This window comes from Calidris pugnax, unplaced genomic scaffold (assembly GCF_001431845.1).
Source record: "Calidris pugnax isolate Ruff unplaced genomic scaffold, ASM143184v1 scaffold40, whole genome shotgun sequence".
In the NCBI taxonomy this organism is placed as follows: domain Eukaryota; kingdom Metazoa; phylum Chordata; class Aves; order Charadriiformes; family Scolopacidae; genus Calidris; species Calidris pugnax.
This window is the reverse complement of record NW_015090796.1, coordinates 3,668,885-3,684,293: the sequence shown is the minus strand read 5'-3', so window position 1 is coordinate 3,684,293 and position 15,409 is coordinate 3,668,885. Positions and strand designations below refer to the sequence as shown.

General features: G+C 37.0%; 1 protein-coding gene across 2 annotated transcripts in view; it reads right to left on the bottom strand.

The window, feature by feature from the left end:
• Window positions 1-410: 410 nt before the first annotated feature.
• The window catches only part of TMEM161B (transmembrane protein 161B), a 46,305-nt gene continuing 31,306 nt past the window's right edge, over window positions 411-15,409 (bottom strand). For both annotated transcript variants that reach the window (XM_014936872.1, XM_014936873.1), the window contains 4 exons: window positions 12,050-12,163; window positions 10,696-10,870; window positions 8,959-9,055; window positions 411-7,865 (listed from right to left, as the gene is read on the bottom strand). In XM_014936872.1, coding sequence (XP_014792358.1) covers window positions 7,588-7,865; window positions 8,959-9,055; window positions 10,696-10,870; window positions 12,050-12,163 — 664 coding nt within the window. In that variant the 3' untranslated portion in view covers window positions 411-7,587. The remainder of the gene's footprint in view (window positions 7,866-8,958; window positions 9,056-10,695; window positions 10,871-12,049; window positions 12,164-15,409) is intronic.

The window sequence follows — 15,409 nt, the reverse complement described above, 5'->3', positions numbered from 1 at the left end:
AAAGGAATTCAGGCATTGAGACGACAAAACCCCATCCTTACTATTTTCACATTAATAAAAAGCTGCCTGATACATGGTGACATTAAGCAAGACAAAACCAGCTTCTTACATGCTCTGCAACAACAACAAAAAAAAAGCCAATGAATTTCTTACACATAGTGTAAGGAAATGTTTAGTAAGCTTACCGAGCAAAGTTTCCCAAACTGTGTACTATGTACAGTACGGATTGCTACAGCCACTTTTTAGAGCTAAAAAGCTCAAAATGCTTTTTATAAGCCTTCCTCGGAGGAAGGCTTCCTTTGGTAGATTTGAGTCAGCCACGCCATCTCAACTTAGAAGCACTTCACATTTAGAACGTGTAATTAACTCCAGAGGAGGCACCTGCTGCCTCCTCACTTTTATTTTTTTTCTTTAATTTCCCTGCTGAATCAGACCAGGAAGGTTTTACCTTCAGCTCCCAACATTCTTGGAGGTGGAGAAGCAATTTAAAGTTAAGGGGTGGTTTCACTATTCAGTACCCTCAACAGCATCCTACAGAGCTGCTCCTACAAAGTATAACCTGTGCCTTTTCTTTTGGAGCCGTGCTGCTGGGTGCCAGCCAGCCACCTACCTTATAATCCAGCTCTTTTGTACTCTTTCTGCCCCCAAAAAATCCACATGGATGTTGTGAACTTGAGTACAACCTTTTCTGAGCTCATGCAGAAGGACTTACCTGGCTGAAGTCACCCCTTTCCCCACACAACTCAGGCATGAAGTGACACCCAGCACATCACTACAGAACTTCCTTAAAAGTCAACCTTTTAGGAATTGTTAAAGTCCTTTCCCTAAAAAAAAGAGAACTGAATGCATAGCTGGCAGGGGGTGTTACATTACCAGTCTAGTGGGAAAAGCTCTCAGATTACCATTAAATTAACAGGGATGGAAAAGGTTTCTTCAAAATCTTACTTGCCTCCATTGTGTAATAACCCATAAACACACACGGACATTCTGCAGGACCAAAGCTCTAAGGAAACACTGATTTTATAGCAAACCCCGTTTTTAGGGTTTATTTCCAAAAGTCAACCTTCTATTATGCAGCAAAAATAACTACAAAGGTACACATGACAAATTCAAAGCATGTTCTTCCAGAGACCACCCGCGTTTAGGCACTTTAGTCTACGGGATACAAAAAGAATGCGACGTTACTGTAGGTTGTTTATTATTTGTAGTAATTGTACCTAAGCGTCATCCACACCGACTTTAAAAAAAAAATAAAAATAAGAATAAAATCAACCACCAAATGGATGCCCACAAACCCCCAGCCCTTCCGACGTGTGCCGTGCTCTCCTGTTCCACAGACCCCGATGAATCTCTACAAGCACGTGTTTCGAACAGCCGGTACCGCGCCGCCGGTCGGGACAGGTCAACACAACCCAACAACCACTTGACACCATCTCCACCATCAAGCACGACAGTCTCAATACTTGTAAAGCTGTAGCTACAAGAAAAATTCCGCATTTTAACAGCCATTGAGCAGTAAGAGGAAGCTAGGATTTACATAAATTACATCAGAGTCTTTCCCATTTGGCAAATGTTGAAATCAAGGGAGGGGAGGTTTTTTTTGTTCTTAGGTTTGCTCTAGAGTAGGAAGCACTATGTGCTTTTCACTTAAAAAGAGGAAAAAAGAAACCCCACTATTAATAGAAAACCAACACTGAATTTATGTGTGTTCCCAGCAACAAAGAGACATATTTAAAGTAAAATATTTACAACTTGGAGGATGTTCCCTGTGCAATTGGTAACAAGTCTACCTTACGAGAAGTTTTTAGCTTAAATTATTTAATAGCATCTTTACATTAACATTTGCTCACATAAACAGGAAGACTGAAACATCAGACAAAGTTTCCTGTGATTGCTATTACAGAGTATCTCCCCACATGGATTCCTCCTGGAAAACCTTACATACCCAAAACACACAAGATTGTTGTAACAACGGGACAAAGGAAGAACCGAAGACAGGAAAAATGAAAGCTGTTCATTGGCACGTCATCACATGGGTATGAACCGTACTTAGGAGATAAAATTTTTTGGTGCGTTTTTCTTTGCCCTAGGTTTTTATCAAAAATACTATAAATGTGCATTCTTGAAGCTCAGAACATAAATGAGAAGCAGAGTTTACAGCGAACAGAGGAAAAGAGAGCAAGGTTGACTTTAAGCACAAGGTACCTTAAGCCAGGTTTCAAAAAAACACTTAGCAGCATCATAAAATAAATAGAAATGGCCTACTACTGAGGAGTTTGTAAAAAGCTACTCTCAAAACTCTACTGAGGTGTCTGATTTATAAATAGCAGAGTCAAACGGACAGCATGCTGTTGAGAGAAGTGCTGCAAATCCAAATAAGGATTCCTGACTGATGAGTGATCACTTTGGGAAAAAGTTTGGTATTTACAGATGGATTTCATGCTTCAATATAAAACTGCATACTTATTAATACTTCAGTCTGGACGTCAAGTTTTAAAAAAAAAAATTTAGTGCAGAAGTATTTGACTTCTAGTTGCAGGCACTGATATCAATTAAAAAAAAATGAAAATATGATCATGGTATCAGGATTAAAAATAATTTCCATTAAAAATGCCATTGAAATCAAAGTTATAAAAATACATATACACTGGCATGCAAAACAATGTCCAGTGCAGCATTACTCTCCTGGCAGTCCACAGTGAGAGACTTGAAAGAGTTAAGTGCAGCATATACAGATGTGTCAGTAAAAGCAGCCTTGAAATAACACCTTGGCCCCTCTCTCTCCCCCACAGAGGAGGAAAACCTTCCAGCCCAGGACCAGGAGCAGAGATTAGATGTGCCATCCCTTTCGGTGCGTGCACTGCCACAGCCACAAAGCAGGGCAGACCCTTCCTGAAGAACAAGTTTCACAAAAAAAACCCAAAACAACCCACCAGTCACTCCGAAGCACAGACTGACTACTCTGCATCAGCTTGCTTAACTAGATCAGACACTCGGCTTCAGCGCTCGCTGCCCAGATGCTCTTTAGGGTAAATGTCAGTGAGGTCCAAATATTGCTCTTAATTTACCTTCTGGGATTTTAGGACTTAGGCTGCAGATGCTGAAAATAACAGTCTTATTTACTCACAATGGTAAACATTCACATTTAATATTTGATTTAGGATACAAGTGACCTGCTGTTGCCGGCCTTTACTAAGATTTTGCTCAGCCACAATGGAAAGATTCCTCCAAGAGAACACACAATTTTCTTTGGCCTGATGTTCATTCAACAATTCCATTTTCCCCATGCACTTAATTCTCTGGTCTTAACTAAAACACTGCAGTAACTTTGTAGTAGCAAAATGAACTCGGGTTAAGCAGCTAAGAAATGCACAATTTTTTTCATACAGAAAAGCATGAAGCTTTCAAAAATTGTTCAAAACCTTCTCCGTTTTCCTTTTGAACATAGCTTATTTCTCCAGTGGTCTTTGAGAATAAAGAGGCATGAGGCCTTTTGCCTTGTGGAGCCTTCCAACGGCTTTTAAGATCAGATATTTTAAATTTTCTGTGCAGTAAATCCAAGGCCTCCACTGCCATTTAGATGTAGTTCCTGTGAAAAGTTACTACAAAACTGTTCAAAAGTGTTCCTTTGAGGCTAGCTGGAGTTTCCATACTCACTAATCATCTTATACACTGAGGTTATGCTACCTAATTGTTGTGTTATGTGTCTTGGTGGCATTTTTGCCCATAAGAGAGTTTGACTTTAAAACCCAGGTAAGCTAGGCACACATCTCCATTCACAAATCTTTTAGTATTTGTGACTCAAAGACAGTGAAGAACAACTGCCACAGAAGTTAATTTTCTAAAGCATGTCCTCTCTGTACAAGGATGTTCTCTTGTACTGATGCTACCTGGTTTTCCCCTGTTTCTTCACATGTTGATTCTTATGCAAGAGAAGTCTGGAAGAAGAAAAACTGTGCAGCTAAAAATACCTCAAAACCTGCCAAAGCCTACAGCTTGAGAAGAGGACAAGTGCTGCCTGAGAACATCGTCTGCAAAGTGGAAGAACAAGCTTGTTATAATCCATTCTCCTTTTCCTATTCAACTTCTCTAAGTTCAGAAACCCAAGTAAGCTCATAACCCAAGTGTTACGTCTGGACTTCCCTGAAGTTGCTGGAAGACTTGGATTTATCACTGTCTCAACACTCTGTTCTAAAAGGACTTCCATAATAAAAGTGCAGCTTTTAAACAATCCTTAAGAAGTTTGTTCATATTCCAGCTATAATTCAAAGTTATTTAAACTCTTTAGAGGAAGTAATCCTTCAAAAATAGATTAATTTAAACCAAAACAATAAAAATCAAAATATAATCCTGAACTAATTTAGCCCAGTCGGTTTTGTGTAAGAATGTAGGGCAAAAAAAAGCTATGGACAGGGAAAAAGTCAAGCTGACAAGTCACATTACTAGAGTCAGAGAGAGAGATATGTGCATTGAGGAAGGAAGAAAGTAAGAAAAGCTGATTATTTTTTTTTGTCAAAGGCACCTTTCCTTCTAAAATCTCTCATAAATTAAGTAGGTAGTGGGCAAAAAGCAAGACAAAATGCTTAAAAATCCTGAAGTAAAACTCCTAACCTCTCAGTCATGTTGGACCTGCTTTTCCACTTCTGCAAGATGCTTCTCCCTGCCCTCCCCTCCTTCAGGTGCTGAGAAAGGTCTCCATGAAAAAAAAGAAAAAAGCAAAAGCAGTTGCCAGCTGCTATTTTAAAGCAACTTATTAAAGAAGTGAGCGGGTACTCCTTTGAGGCTTATGTAACATATATGGAAATCAAGACTATCAGGGTTGCTATTTTGCTTTGAAAGTCACTTTTGAGCAGTAGGAAGCGCTGCGCACGACCACAGCAACACACTCCCTCTAGTTCCGCTCTCACCTCACATTTCAAAGACGTTTATTGCTGTATTTCAGTTTTTAATAAGCCTCCTAGACTCACATAAGGATTAAATGGCTCCAAAGAAAGACCATCTCCCACTCAGATCAGACCGCTGACCAGAAGGTCAACCATTCAGCTCTGCTGAACAATGAAAGAGCAATGGCCAGAAGTGTTGATCTTAACTTCAGCAACATGCAGAGGTGCCTATTTTTCACTGTGACCAGTGTGAGGTCTGAAGAATATGACAGCATGAGCTCCTACCAACAGCGCTGCGAAGCCCAGCTACACACACAATTACCTCTGCTGAATGCAATATTGTAGAACTGCAGTTTGCTTTTACTTACGAGCTTTCAAGAATAAATACCTATGGCAACAGAAACTCTGTTACTTAACATTATTTTGCAGTCTTCTCCAATATCCAAAGTTCATTCTTTTTCTTCAGGTTGCAACAACAGGTTACATCTCCTCTACAGTCAGCTGCTTCAGCCAAGTCCACCCTCAGAATCAAATCTGGACTACACTTTTATTTTCCTGAATGAAATACACTGGATACATAACTATAACTTAAAAGCTGGCCCTATTGGTTCTATTAGTGATGATACATCTCGAACTAACAGAAAGTGGGTCCAGTACTGCTGGCCCTCCTCTATTAATCCCAAAGACATTTACTAGGAATGTGTCAAGATCTGAATCCATGAAGTCAGATATTTTTCTTTAGGCAAATTCACACAGTTAAGCCTTTGTCCCCATTAGTCATGAAAAGTTGGCATGAAAAAAAAACCAAAAACAACCCACAAGGCTTGGAGCACCAGTAGCACTGAAATACTACACTGCAATGAAACCAGCAGGATCATGCAAGGTGTTCTCAGACATCCCAAACGCATGCGGTAGGTACTGGCTGGTGCGCACAAATATCTCCCTAGTATCAGTAAATGCAATTTAATAAACTAATAAATAACTTACAAGGCATTCAACACAGTAAGACAGTTTATCCCCAGCTTAAATTCTTGGTTTTCTGCATTCATTGATAGTTTGTTTTCCCATATGGTAGGTTTGCTACATATTAAATATTTAGTTAAGCTTTTCCATTTATAAATGCTTATTATACGCCAAAGCTGTACACAAATTCATGAGAAAAAGAACATTAACATAAAACCAGCTAATATTAGTTAAAAAACCCACTGACCTCTGCAAAGTGTAGTATTAACTTCTTAAAAAAAGCTACTGCATATAAATCCCCATTCCTGTTTTGCAATTACACAAAACATCTGAAAAATTGTCATTCTCTTTGTTTTGCAATGGTTTTCTACGTGGAATCTATCCCTCCAGTTAAGCAAAACTTGTAAAGTCCGTGCTTTGCTCCTCCTTACTGTAGCTGTTTTATCATACAGAAAATCTACTTCTGAAGCCAAGAGATATTAGTTGTTACTATATGGCCAAGTTAACACAGATTAGAGTGGCAAAGATCATCATCTGACAGAGCAGACGTTTGAAGGTTAACAGTTTAAGTAGATCTTTTTCTTCCAAAAGAGCTTAAGTTCTTTAGTATAGCTACGTACCTTTGGAGAGGCACCAGAAACAAATAGCCCTTTCAACTGAACTTTCAGAAAAGATTTAATTTTCATTTCAAATGGGATCTTGAAATTACTAGATACACATACATCCCTCTCCCACTGCCCTGTAAGATACATTCAGTAATTTAAAATAAAGATTCCATATTTAATAACTTCATATATATTATATATTTAATATATAATATATATTTCTATGTACATTACACAGATACATACACTCTCAGTCAGCAGGATTAAACTGTTTTGTTTTGAAAAGTTTGATTGGTGTCACTAATCATCTCCTGTTGTTTGGTTAATTCAATTGAATTTATCTATTACCTGAAAAGAAGAAATTTAAAAGATCCAAATGGAAACCTGTGGATCAGTATTAGCACCAATACAGATGGCCATTACTTCAAAATGACTGCAGGGACTGAAATAATATATTTTTTTATAACCCTCCTCTTACTGCACTAGCATTCCTGCAAAATACTTAGGCAGCAATACCTGTCAGGTCATACACCTATTCCTATGTTAAATTTAAATTTTATACAACTTTCCTTACTGTAATATACAGTATCTCTTTTGTCCTGTTGGATTATTTCATTTTTCCTGGAGAAAAGTGATCGATAGCTATCCAACAGAATTATTTAAATTTTTTTTTAAATCCCCTCTCTCCTTTCATTGTATGGCTCAGTTTCAAGATTTAATCGATAGGCAGCCACCGTCACTATAACCCAGTACCTTTCCAATACAGTTCAGTCACTGACTGTTGATTCTTAAAACACAAAGTTTTGAGGTTGGCTTGCTGTTTATGGAAACCAAGATACTCAGAGGTCGTATCTTTTCAGCACGCTCACTACCACCCGCCACACAATAACGTCAGTCAGTCACAATACCATAATTCATTTAGTTACCTACCATTTGGGTAACAAAAATAACAAACCCAGTTGTGATTTTAAACATTATAAGAATATTCACCCTGAGAACACAGAGGAAGTGTTTAAAAAAAATTCTGATATGTTTTCTCTTCATATATAGTTTTCTTCTTTTCTCTTCATCTCCTCCTGGGTACCTGGGTTTGTATCTAGTATTTGACCTCACGCTCGCTTTGTCAGTTGGCCCGTTCATGCCACAGTCAGGTACTGGTGATAGAAAAGCCCAAAAAGGCTTGTAGAAAAGAGGCAAGCAGCAATCCACCAGGTGAGGAAAGACAGGAGTCCCCGGAACAGGAGTGGAGTGAAAATATTCTTTAGGCTTCCCAAAGCCATTGTTATTTGCACCACAGTTACTTTCATCTTTCCATCAGCAGGTGGAGACTCAGAATAAACTGAACTGGGAAGCAGGCTGTTTTCTACTGGAGTGTCAGAATTCAGTTCCGGGTAGATGCCCCAAGAATAATTACCTGTTAAAAAAAAAAAAAAGGAGTAACAGATTTTTGCAAAATCGAATTCAAGTTCTGTTTTTCCTATCACTCTATAGATCATCTTGGATATATTTTTCACTCACGCACACAAAAATAACATTGAAGTTCTTATAATTTAGTAAATACTAACTGGATTTATCTGCATGTCTTCCTGATCATACTAGTAAGCTATTAGGGTAGGATCCATCTTACCTCTTGACATCCTACCATCTACATCTGATGTAGTTGCCTTGGGACCCCTGTCAGTGCTGGGTATGATTCACCTCACCAGGAGTAACTGTCTACTCCAGAATGGGATAAATCACAGCCCAATAAAGCCTACCTCCATTGACATTTTGCAAGAAGAATGACACGACTGCATGGCAGGTTGTGAGAGAGATCCCTCACAAGAAAAAAAAAAAAAAAAAAAGGAAGGGGATTTAAGGAAGATGTAATGACACCATCAAAGCTTTGTTGGGTTGCTTTTATTAGCCTGAATCAGCTTAGAGCAGTCCTGACACTAAGAGGTTAGAGGAAGTCTGTTACAGGCTTGCCTATGGGATGAATGCATAACAAAATCCTGTCGTAAGGGGAGTCCCGCTAAAAAAAAAAAAAAAAAAAAAATCCCAGAGTGAGATCAGATCTCCCAATAATGAAATGAACTCCGTACGTCACAATTTCCATTCAAAAAGCTCACTTAAGATTGAAAAGCTAAAACAAAATTAATCATTTAACAGATGCTCATAAGTTATGTATTAAGTACTTGTGTATTAAATCAATAATTCTTTATACAACTCACTTTTAAAGTACTTTTCAAAAGATGTATTTCAATAGAAGTAAACAGCTTTATTTTTCCTAATGCACAACGTATCAGAAATAAAACAAACAAATTAGCATATAACTGAAAGATGTCAAAAGCAGGAACAGAAGAGAACAGCTTAAAAGCCACACATCACTATGTTTTAAATAGCAGGAAACTACAATGCATCTCTGTATTACAAGTACTCCCACACTCTAATCCTCTTTAGTAAGCTGAAAATATAAAAGCCCTGTGTAGAACAGGACACATTTTTGTTGATCCAATTTTGCTTACCTAGTGTTTTTAAGAGCAGAGTTGTGTGAAGGAGCATTACCAATGGTGCAACATACTGCAGTGCAATTACACAAAGATAATAGAATACTCGAGCCACCTGGGAAAACAGAAGAGTAATTCATAAGTTCTGGATGATCAAAGTAAACCTTTATGAACATATCTAGGAAAAACAAGCAATTTACTAAAAAAAAAAAAAACCCAATACTTATGCATTAAAGCTGTTTTAAAAGTTTTCTAGCACATCTTGGCATGCAAGATTTTCTTCAAAAGACCTAATGAAAAATATCTCATAACGAACTCTAGTTGCAGGACATTTACAAATCTAAGTGCTGAAAGGAAATAATTAAAAGCATCAGTTCTGTTAAAACCAACAGAAACAATTTGACTTCTAAAAACTGTATGTCATCATTCAAAGATTCCTGTTTCAATATACCAGAATCAAAGCTAAATGCATATTTAATTTTTAAAGTCCCTAGTGATTTCAAACTAAACCCTGTTTAAAAAATGAAGCAGCAGTCACAGTTCAAAGCCTCAGAAAAAGTAAATTAAAGTTTAGTTAATATTGCACTTCCTTTTCCAAAGCAAGAGTTTTTTAAGATACTCAACTGTGAAACACCAATATTTTAAAAACAATGACAAGATGACTTTTCATTAATTGTTGATCAATAACAATTTAAATGGTTTTTATTTCAGGGATACATTATGGTTCATTTAGATCCACTCAGATTTAACCTTCCCCCTGCTGCCAACTTGTTCCATCTTTCTCAAGATTGTTACATTACATATTTTATATAATATTTTATATAAGCTATTGACCTAACAGACTGGACCAAATAAAGGAGGAAAAAAAACCTCATAAAATCAATAGCAAAAAAGCAATGAAATAAAGCTAACTGGATTTTAGAAAAGAACAGAATACAGGGTGACAAAAAAAGACAAAGGCAGGCATGACATTTTTGGAAATACCTCAGAGGGCTTTGTGATGAGCAAGCATCAAAAAACTAACATGAGAAGAAAAATTAGTAAGACAGTGCCAGAAGAAAATGCATGAGACAAAAAGTACTGTAAGATAATTGATGGAATATGATAAAAAATAAATTCAAAAGTAATGATCACTGTCAGATGACAGATAGGAAAGACTTTACTGGCAAAAGTTCCAGAAGATTAAAGCAGACATGGCTAGTAAAACAAGATGGGACTTCATTTAGGGGCAATGGCATTTTCAAAGAGGAGACTAGTAACTAGGCTAGTGAACTTGAGAGTGGTCTGAGAGCATTAAACATTTCTCAGTTTATCCTAGAATAGAACCACCTCATCTTAAATTTTGCCTCAATTTAAAAATCATAGTTGGGATTAGGTAACAATATTTGACCCTTCTATCTAAATCCAACTCCTTTTTCCCTCCGCCATGTAGCTACAGATCACCCTCCCCCTGTGGACTCCCCCAGATCTATCCATGCTGAACAGAAACACGTATTTGTAAGGAACAATTAGGGATCTTTTACAAGAATGTCCAATTAACTTAAGACAAACCATCTGCACAATACAGATGATACACCTCTGCATATTTTGGTTTGCAGAATTTCTCTAGTGTTGCTATTTTTACAGGAGATTCAGTTCAGGAAGCTTCATTCAGATTTCAGCTCCGGTGCCAAAGACATAAGAAATGAAAAAAAAAAAAGCATTTTTACAGATAGAACACTCAAAATATGTAACCTGAGCCACCAGCATACTTACCATTTTCTGTAAATCAACCATACTGATTCTGCCAGCTTCCTTTTTCATCTGATCTACACTTTTCTGGGCTAAATTCAGATAGGCCTGTAAATGATGACGCATCATAGCCAACCGTAAAGCACACAACAGGATTATAATCCACAACCTCACAGTGTCAAATGTATCTTCTGACATTCTGTGGATAAAAAGGAAGAAAACAAAGGTAATACTGTTTTCCAAAGGTCACCTACTGCTATGGAGTTATTTGCTTATATCATATGTAAAGAAATCTTGAAGCATCTTGTCAAAAATGCTTAACACAAAATCTACAGTTATGAAATTCATGTGGAAGTAATATTCATTTTTGTTCTCCAACTTCTCTCTCTACTGCTACTTCCTAGTGGCCTGGTTACAGCAATAGATCCAAATTAGTACCCATTTGTAAACGAGAACAGCTCTTAAATGCTTAAGTTCTGAGTAATGACAACAGTACACTAAAAACCAAGCTTGCTCAGGTAATTACACATTTTGAGACACACAGTTCTAGACAGCAAATGTGTGCTTCAGTTGCCTCAGATACCCCGTTATAACACAGCCCTCATTGTGAGACAAACTGAGGAACAAAATACACGTATTTGCAGTGTTTTATGTAATAGTTCAGTGGTCACAGAATCACCTTAAGAAGCCCATCTTAGACCTAGAAAGCCATAAAAGCATCAACCAATCATATCTGTTAAAAGGCTATTTGAATACTACTGTTTTGAATTATCTAGACTAATAGTGACAATGACAATCACCTATGCTACCTATAAAATATTTATTTCAGACATTGCTCTTCACGGTTGGACAAGATGATCTTTAAGGTCCCTTCCAACCTAGAAGATTCTGTGATTCTTCCTAAAAATTCTTTCCATTTTTACTTTTTGAATATTTTACCTATCAATTCCATATGCACTTCATCTACACATAGATCTTAAGACAAATCACATAGGTCAGTTCTCATGCCAATGTACCCCGACCGTCTTCAGTGAAACCACTCCTCTCCTACACCAATATTTAAGATACAAGGTTTCAGAAGGTGGCAGTGAGGTGGTATTCCACGCCTAGGAAGAACAACCCATCTCTGCCAAGGAGATGCCAGAAGATAGCAGCGTTTTAGGAACCACCATCTTAGCATTCAACACTCTACAACTCACTCTTTTTTTCCCCGAGTAACAGAAGCTCTTTAGAGCTCAGTTGCAACTTCTACAATATCTTTGAAATCAGATTTATTAGATTTAAAGTCTTTCACATTTCTATGGTCTTCACAGAGCACTAAGACTTATGTTTTTGTTCTCGATACCCCAGAAAGAAGAATTTTTAAAGGGATTCTTACAAAGGGACACTCTCTTTGCCCAAAGGTGGGTTCATAATGTAGTCCTTAGCGATTGGTTTTACCCACAGCAGAACCATAAATAAAGGTGCCAAGAAGTTTATATGTAGCAACGTTCTGAAAGAAGAAAGAAAAAAAGAAGTTATTAAATACATACAATTACCATCCTGTTGAAGCTGGGGTTACAGATTCAAAAGGAGAAATTCAAATTTTAAAATAGTTGGGAGAAAGGTAAATAAGAAAATTACTTCCCTATTTTATAGGTATGACTTATGTTTCAACAGAACAGTCATACTACATACTGTGAAATCACACTTAAGAATATCTGAAAACTTGATTTATTCCAAACAATCTAACCAAAGAGCCAGCTGCATTATGCCACGCTACAGTAAAAGTTGTTGAAAGTTTCCTTATGATGGCATAACACCAAACTGCACTAGCTGTTACAATCTAGAGAGTCACTCTCAAATGGATAACTGATGGGAAATATGTTGCTATATTACTTTTTTTTGCTTTAGTAAAAATGTACTCAGATTCATTTAGGCTATCTGTATAGACCAGAGGAAGAAGTTTTCAGAGGTCAAATTTCCTAGTTTAGTCTAGTTTTTCACTTAGGAACCTTAACTAAATGCAACTTGGTACTTATATTCAATTAAAGATAAAAAAGCCAGCACAGCTATTCCATTTTAAGAGCATTGTACAAAACGGCACGGTTAATGTAAAAGTAGTCTTCTTTTCTAATCTTTGAGTACAAAACAAACAGCAGGATTTAAGAAAAGGGGATAGTTTTCTCTGAAAAAAAATCTAGTTTTCCCTGAAATTAATATCCTCCTTCATTTCTGAACTCCACTATCCAAATCCTTTTTCATTATTAAAATGAAACAAAAACAGTTGAAGACTTCAGTGCTGTAGTTCTGGTGGCTAGTGCAATGCTTCCTCACTATAAGAATCAACGTGTCTATACTTCCATCTCCCACCAGAGTGCTTCTACAACATATAAAAACTGAGGTAATCAAAAGTTATTCTAAAGAACACAAGACCTTACTGATTTCAAACTATCAAGCTTCCCAAAACCATTAAAATGTTGGAATGTTTCAGAAGATGTCATCACATACACATTTAAATCATTGGTTTCAGACGAAGGAATAAGCTCTGCTAGTTATTCAGTGTTGCTAAGGAACACAAAGGAATCAAAGTACAGTCCAAAGCACTTCACTAACTCATGAAAGCATTTTACCTGAGCTTCTACTTAAATAAGTAACTCCTACTGAGTTAATGGACTGGAGTGTGCCAAAGGGTGGCAAGAATCCCTTTCTGTTTATTTGAGAAAGACTCTTGAAGCAGGCTCTGGAAAACGAGGGAATGTGTACGAAAATGGTACAAATTGATTAGGAAGACTCCAAAATAGATGCAGAGAAGGATACTGATAGCTAAAGGAAAAAATCAAACCAGCTGTCAAACCCCAAAATGGACACCAGATTACTTTTCTTCGATTTACCCAAAACCCTTACTCCCTATACACAAAAAAGAACCACATGAATAATTTTGAACATGTTAGTGAAGTGGCAAGTTCATCATTAACCTTTACTTTTTTTATTCCCCACTCCTCCCCCACTTTTTTGGTCAGTCTTCCCTGTAAATTAAGTCTCCCATTCTGTAATAGAATGGGAAAGGGAGCTTGTCCCCTCTGGTTTTGTTTTTCTTTTAACTTGTTGTTTGTTTTTTTTTCTGTTGGAGCTTGAGGGGTGGTAGGAGTTTTGGGCACATTTAGGGATTTATGTTTTTTGTGGGGTTTTGGTTTTTAGGGGTTTTTTTGTCTAATTTTGGTTTTATGTTTGGTTGTTGTTTTGGTTTTGTTGTTTTTTTGGGTTTTTTTTCCAAAAGTAGACCACATATTTGACTGCATGGAAAGACACTCTTTTCCTGTACCCAAATTAGAGGGCTTTGTATCAGTGACACATCATCCTCAGTTACTACTCCCCTTTAGTCACTGTCAAACAACTGCAGAGTCGATAACGATCTACTCATTGATAAAAACACACCACTAAGGGCACAATCTCTTCAGGCCCGTTAGGATCTATCACTTGACAATGATTCTTTTTTTATAATTGCATTACTTAATTACATTGATATCTGGCAAAGTTTTAATCAATTTAACATCACTTTTTTATTGTTGCAATTGAATAATCAAAGTATTAGTAGGCTGTCGAAAATAATTTGTTTGGTATTGCACAAAGTTACCTTCAACAACCAGTTCCAATATCTTCCAACTTAATGTTTAGATGGTATTTACTTTTCATAACCCCATTCTAGTAGATGTTAATTACCCTTTTGGTTCATGATTAATGAACTTTTGTTTCAGAGAGTTTATATTTCTGCCTAGGATTTCATATCCACAGATGAAGGAAGATGTTTGAAAATTAGCAGATACGTACAGAAAAGGCACATGAAATCTTAAAATACTGAGAGCCATAAAAATCAAAAACTAAGCAGCTTATTTAGCTGAAAAGAACAGATTATGAAGTGACTCAGTCATAAGTCTACACATAGACAGAAATTTAGGAGCAGATACAACAAGCCAACAGCTTGCAGCTATACCTGGATGCATTCAACTACAAGAAGTGCAAGAGTAACACAGAGTGCTTGGCTATAAATTTACCAAGAGTGAAGGACCCACTTTAAGCACATTAATTTTTAGGCTGGGAATTTTTTTAGGAAAATAAAAAAAAAATGCAGTTTGAACATCAAGAATTTTCATATCAGAAAATGTAACCTTTCTTAGGAAAGTGACCACACTAAATGATCACAATAGGCTACGCTGCAGAATCTGTCATTAACGTGTATTAAACAAAGGTCAAAATTTATGACAGATATTTGGAGTTTCTCCCTCAACCAGAGAATACTGAAGAGAAACAGTTAAATCAGGTAAAACACTTTACTACCAAACTCAAGGACAGTTGAAAACAAAAATACTCCTTTAAACTGGTATTAACATCTGATCCATATTAAATATTCTGGGTCATCTTTTCTCCGCATCTTATTGTAAATTTATTAAAGGCATGATGCCCATCTGCAGGTAATGTTGGGAAAAAAAAAAAAAAAAAGAGTCTGTTGTTGTACCTCTGCTTCCTGAAAGTTATCTTAACTTCCAAACAGATATGATGGGGGAAAGGAAGCAGTAAGCAGAAACATTCATGGTGGAGGAGGAAAGGAAAGCTCCTTTAATTGGGACTCTAATTACAAGGCAAAGAAGGGAACAGACTGGCAGAGCAGAAAGAGGCAGGTGGCAAGTCTGCTCAAGATACGGAAAGCAGGCAGCAACAGAAGTCTTAGTCACTACCTTCTTCCTGGAATAGTTTGCTT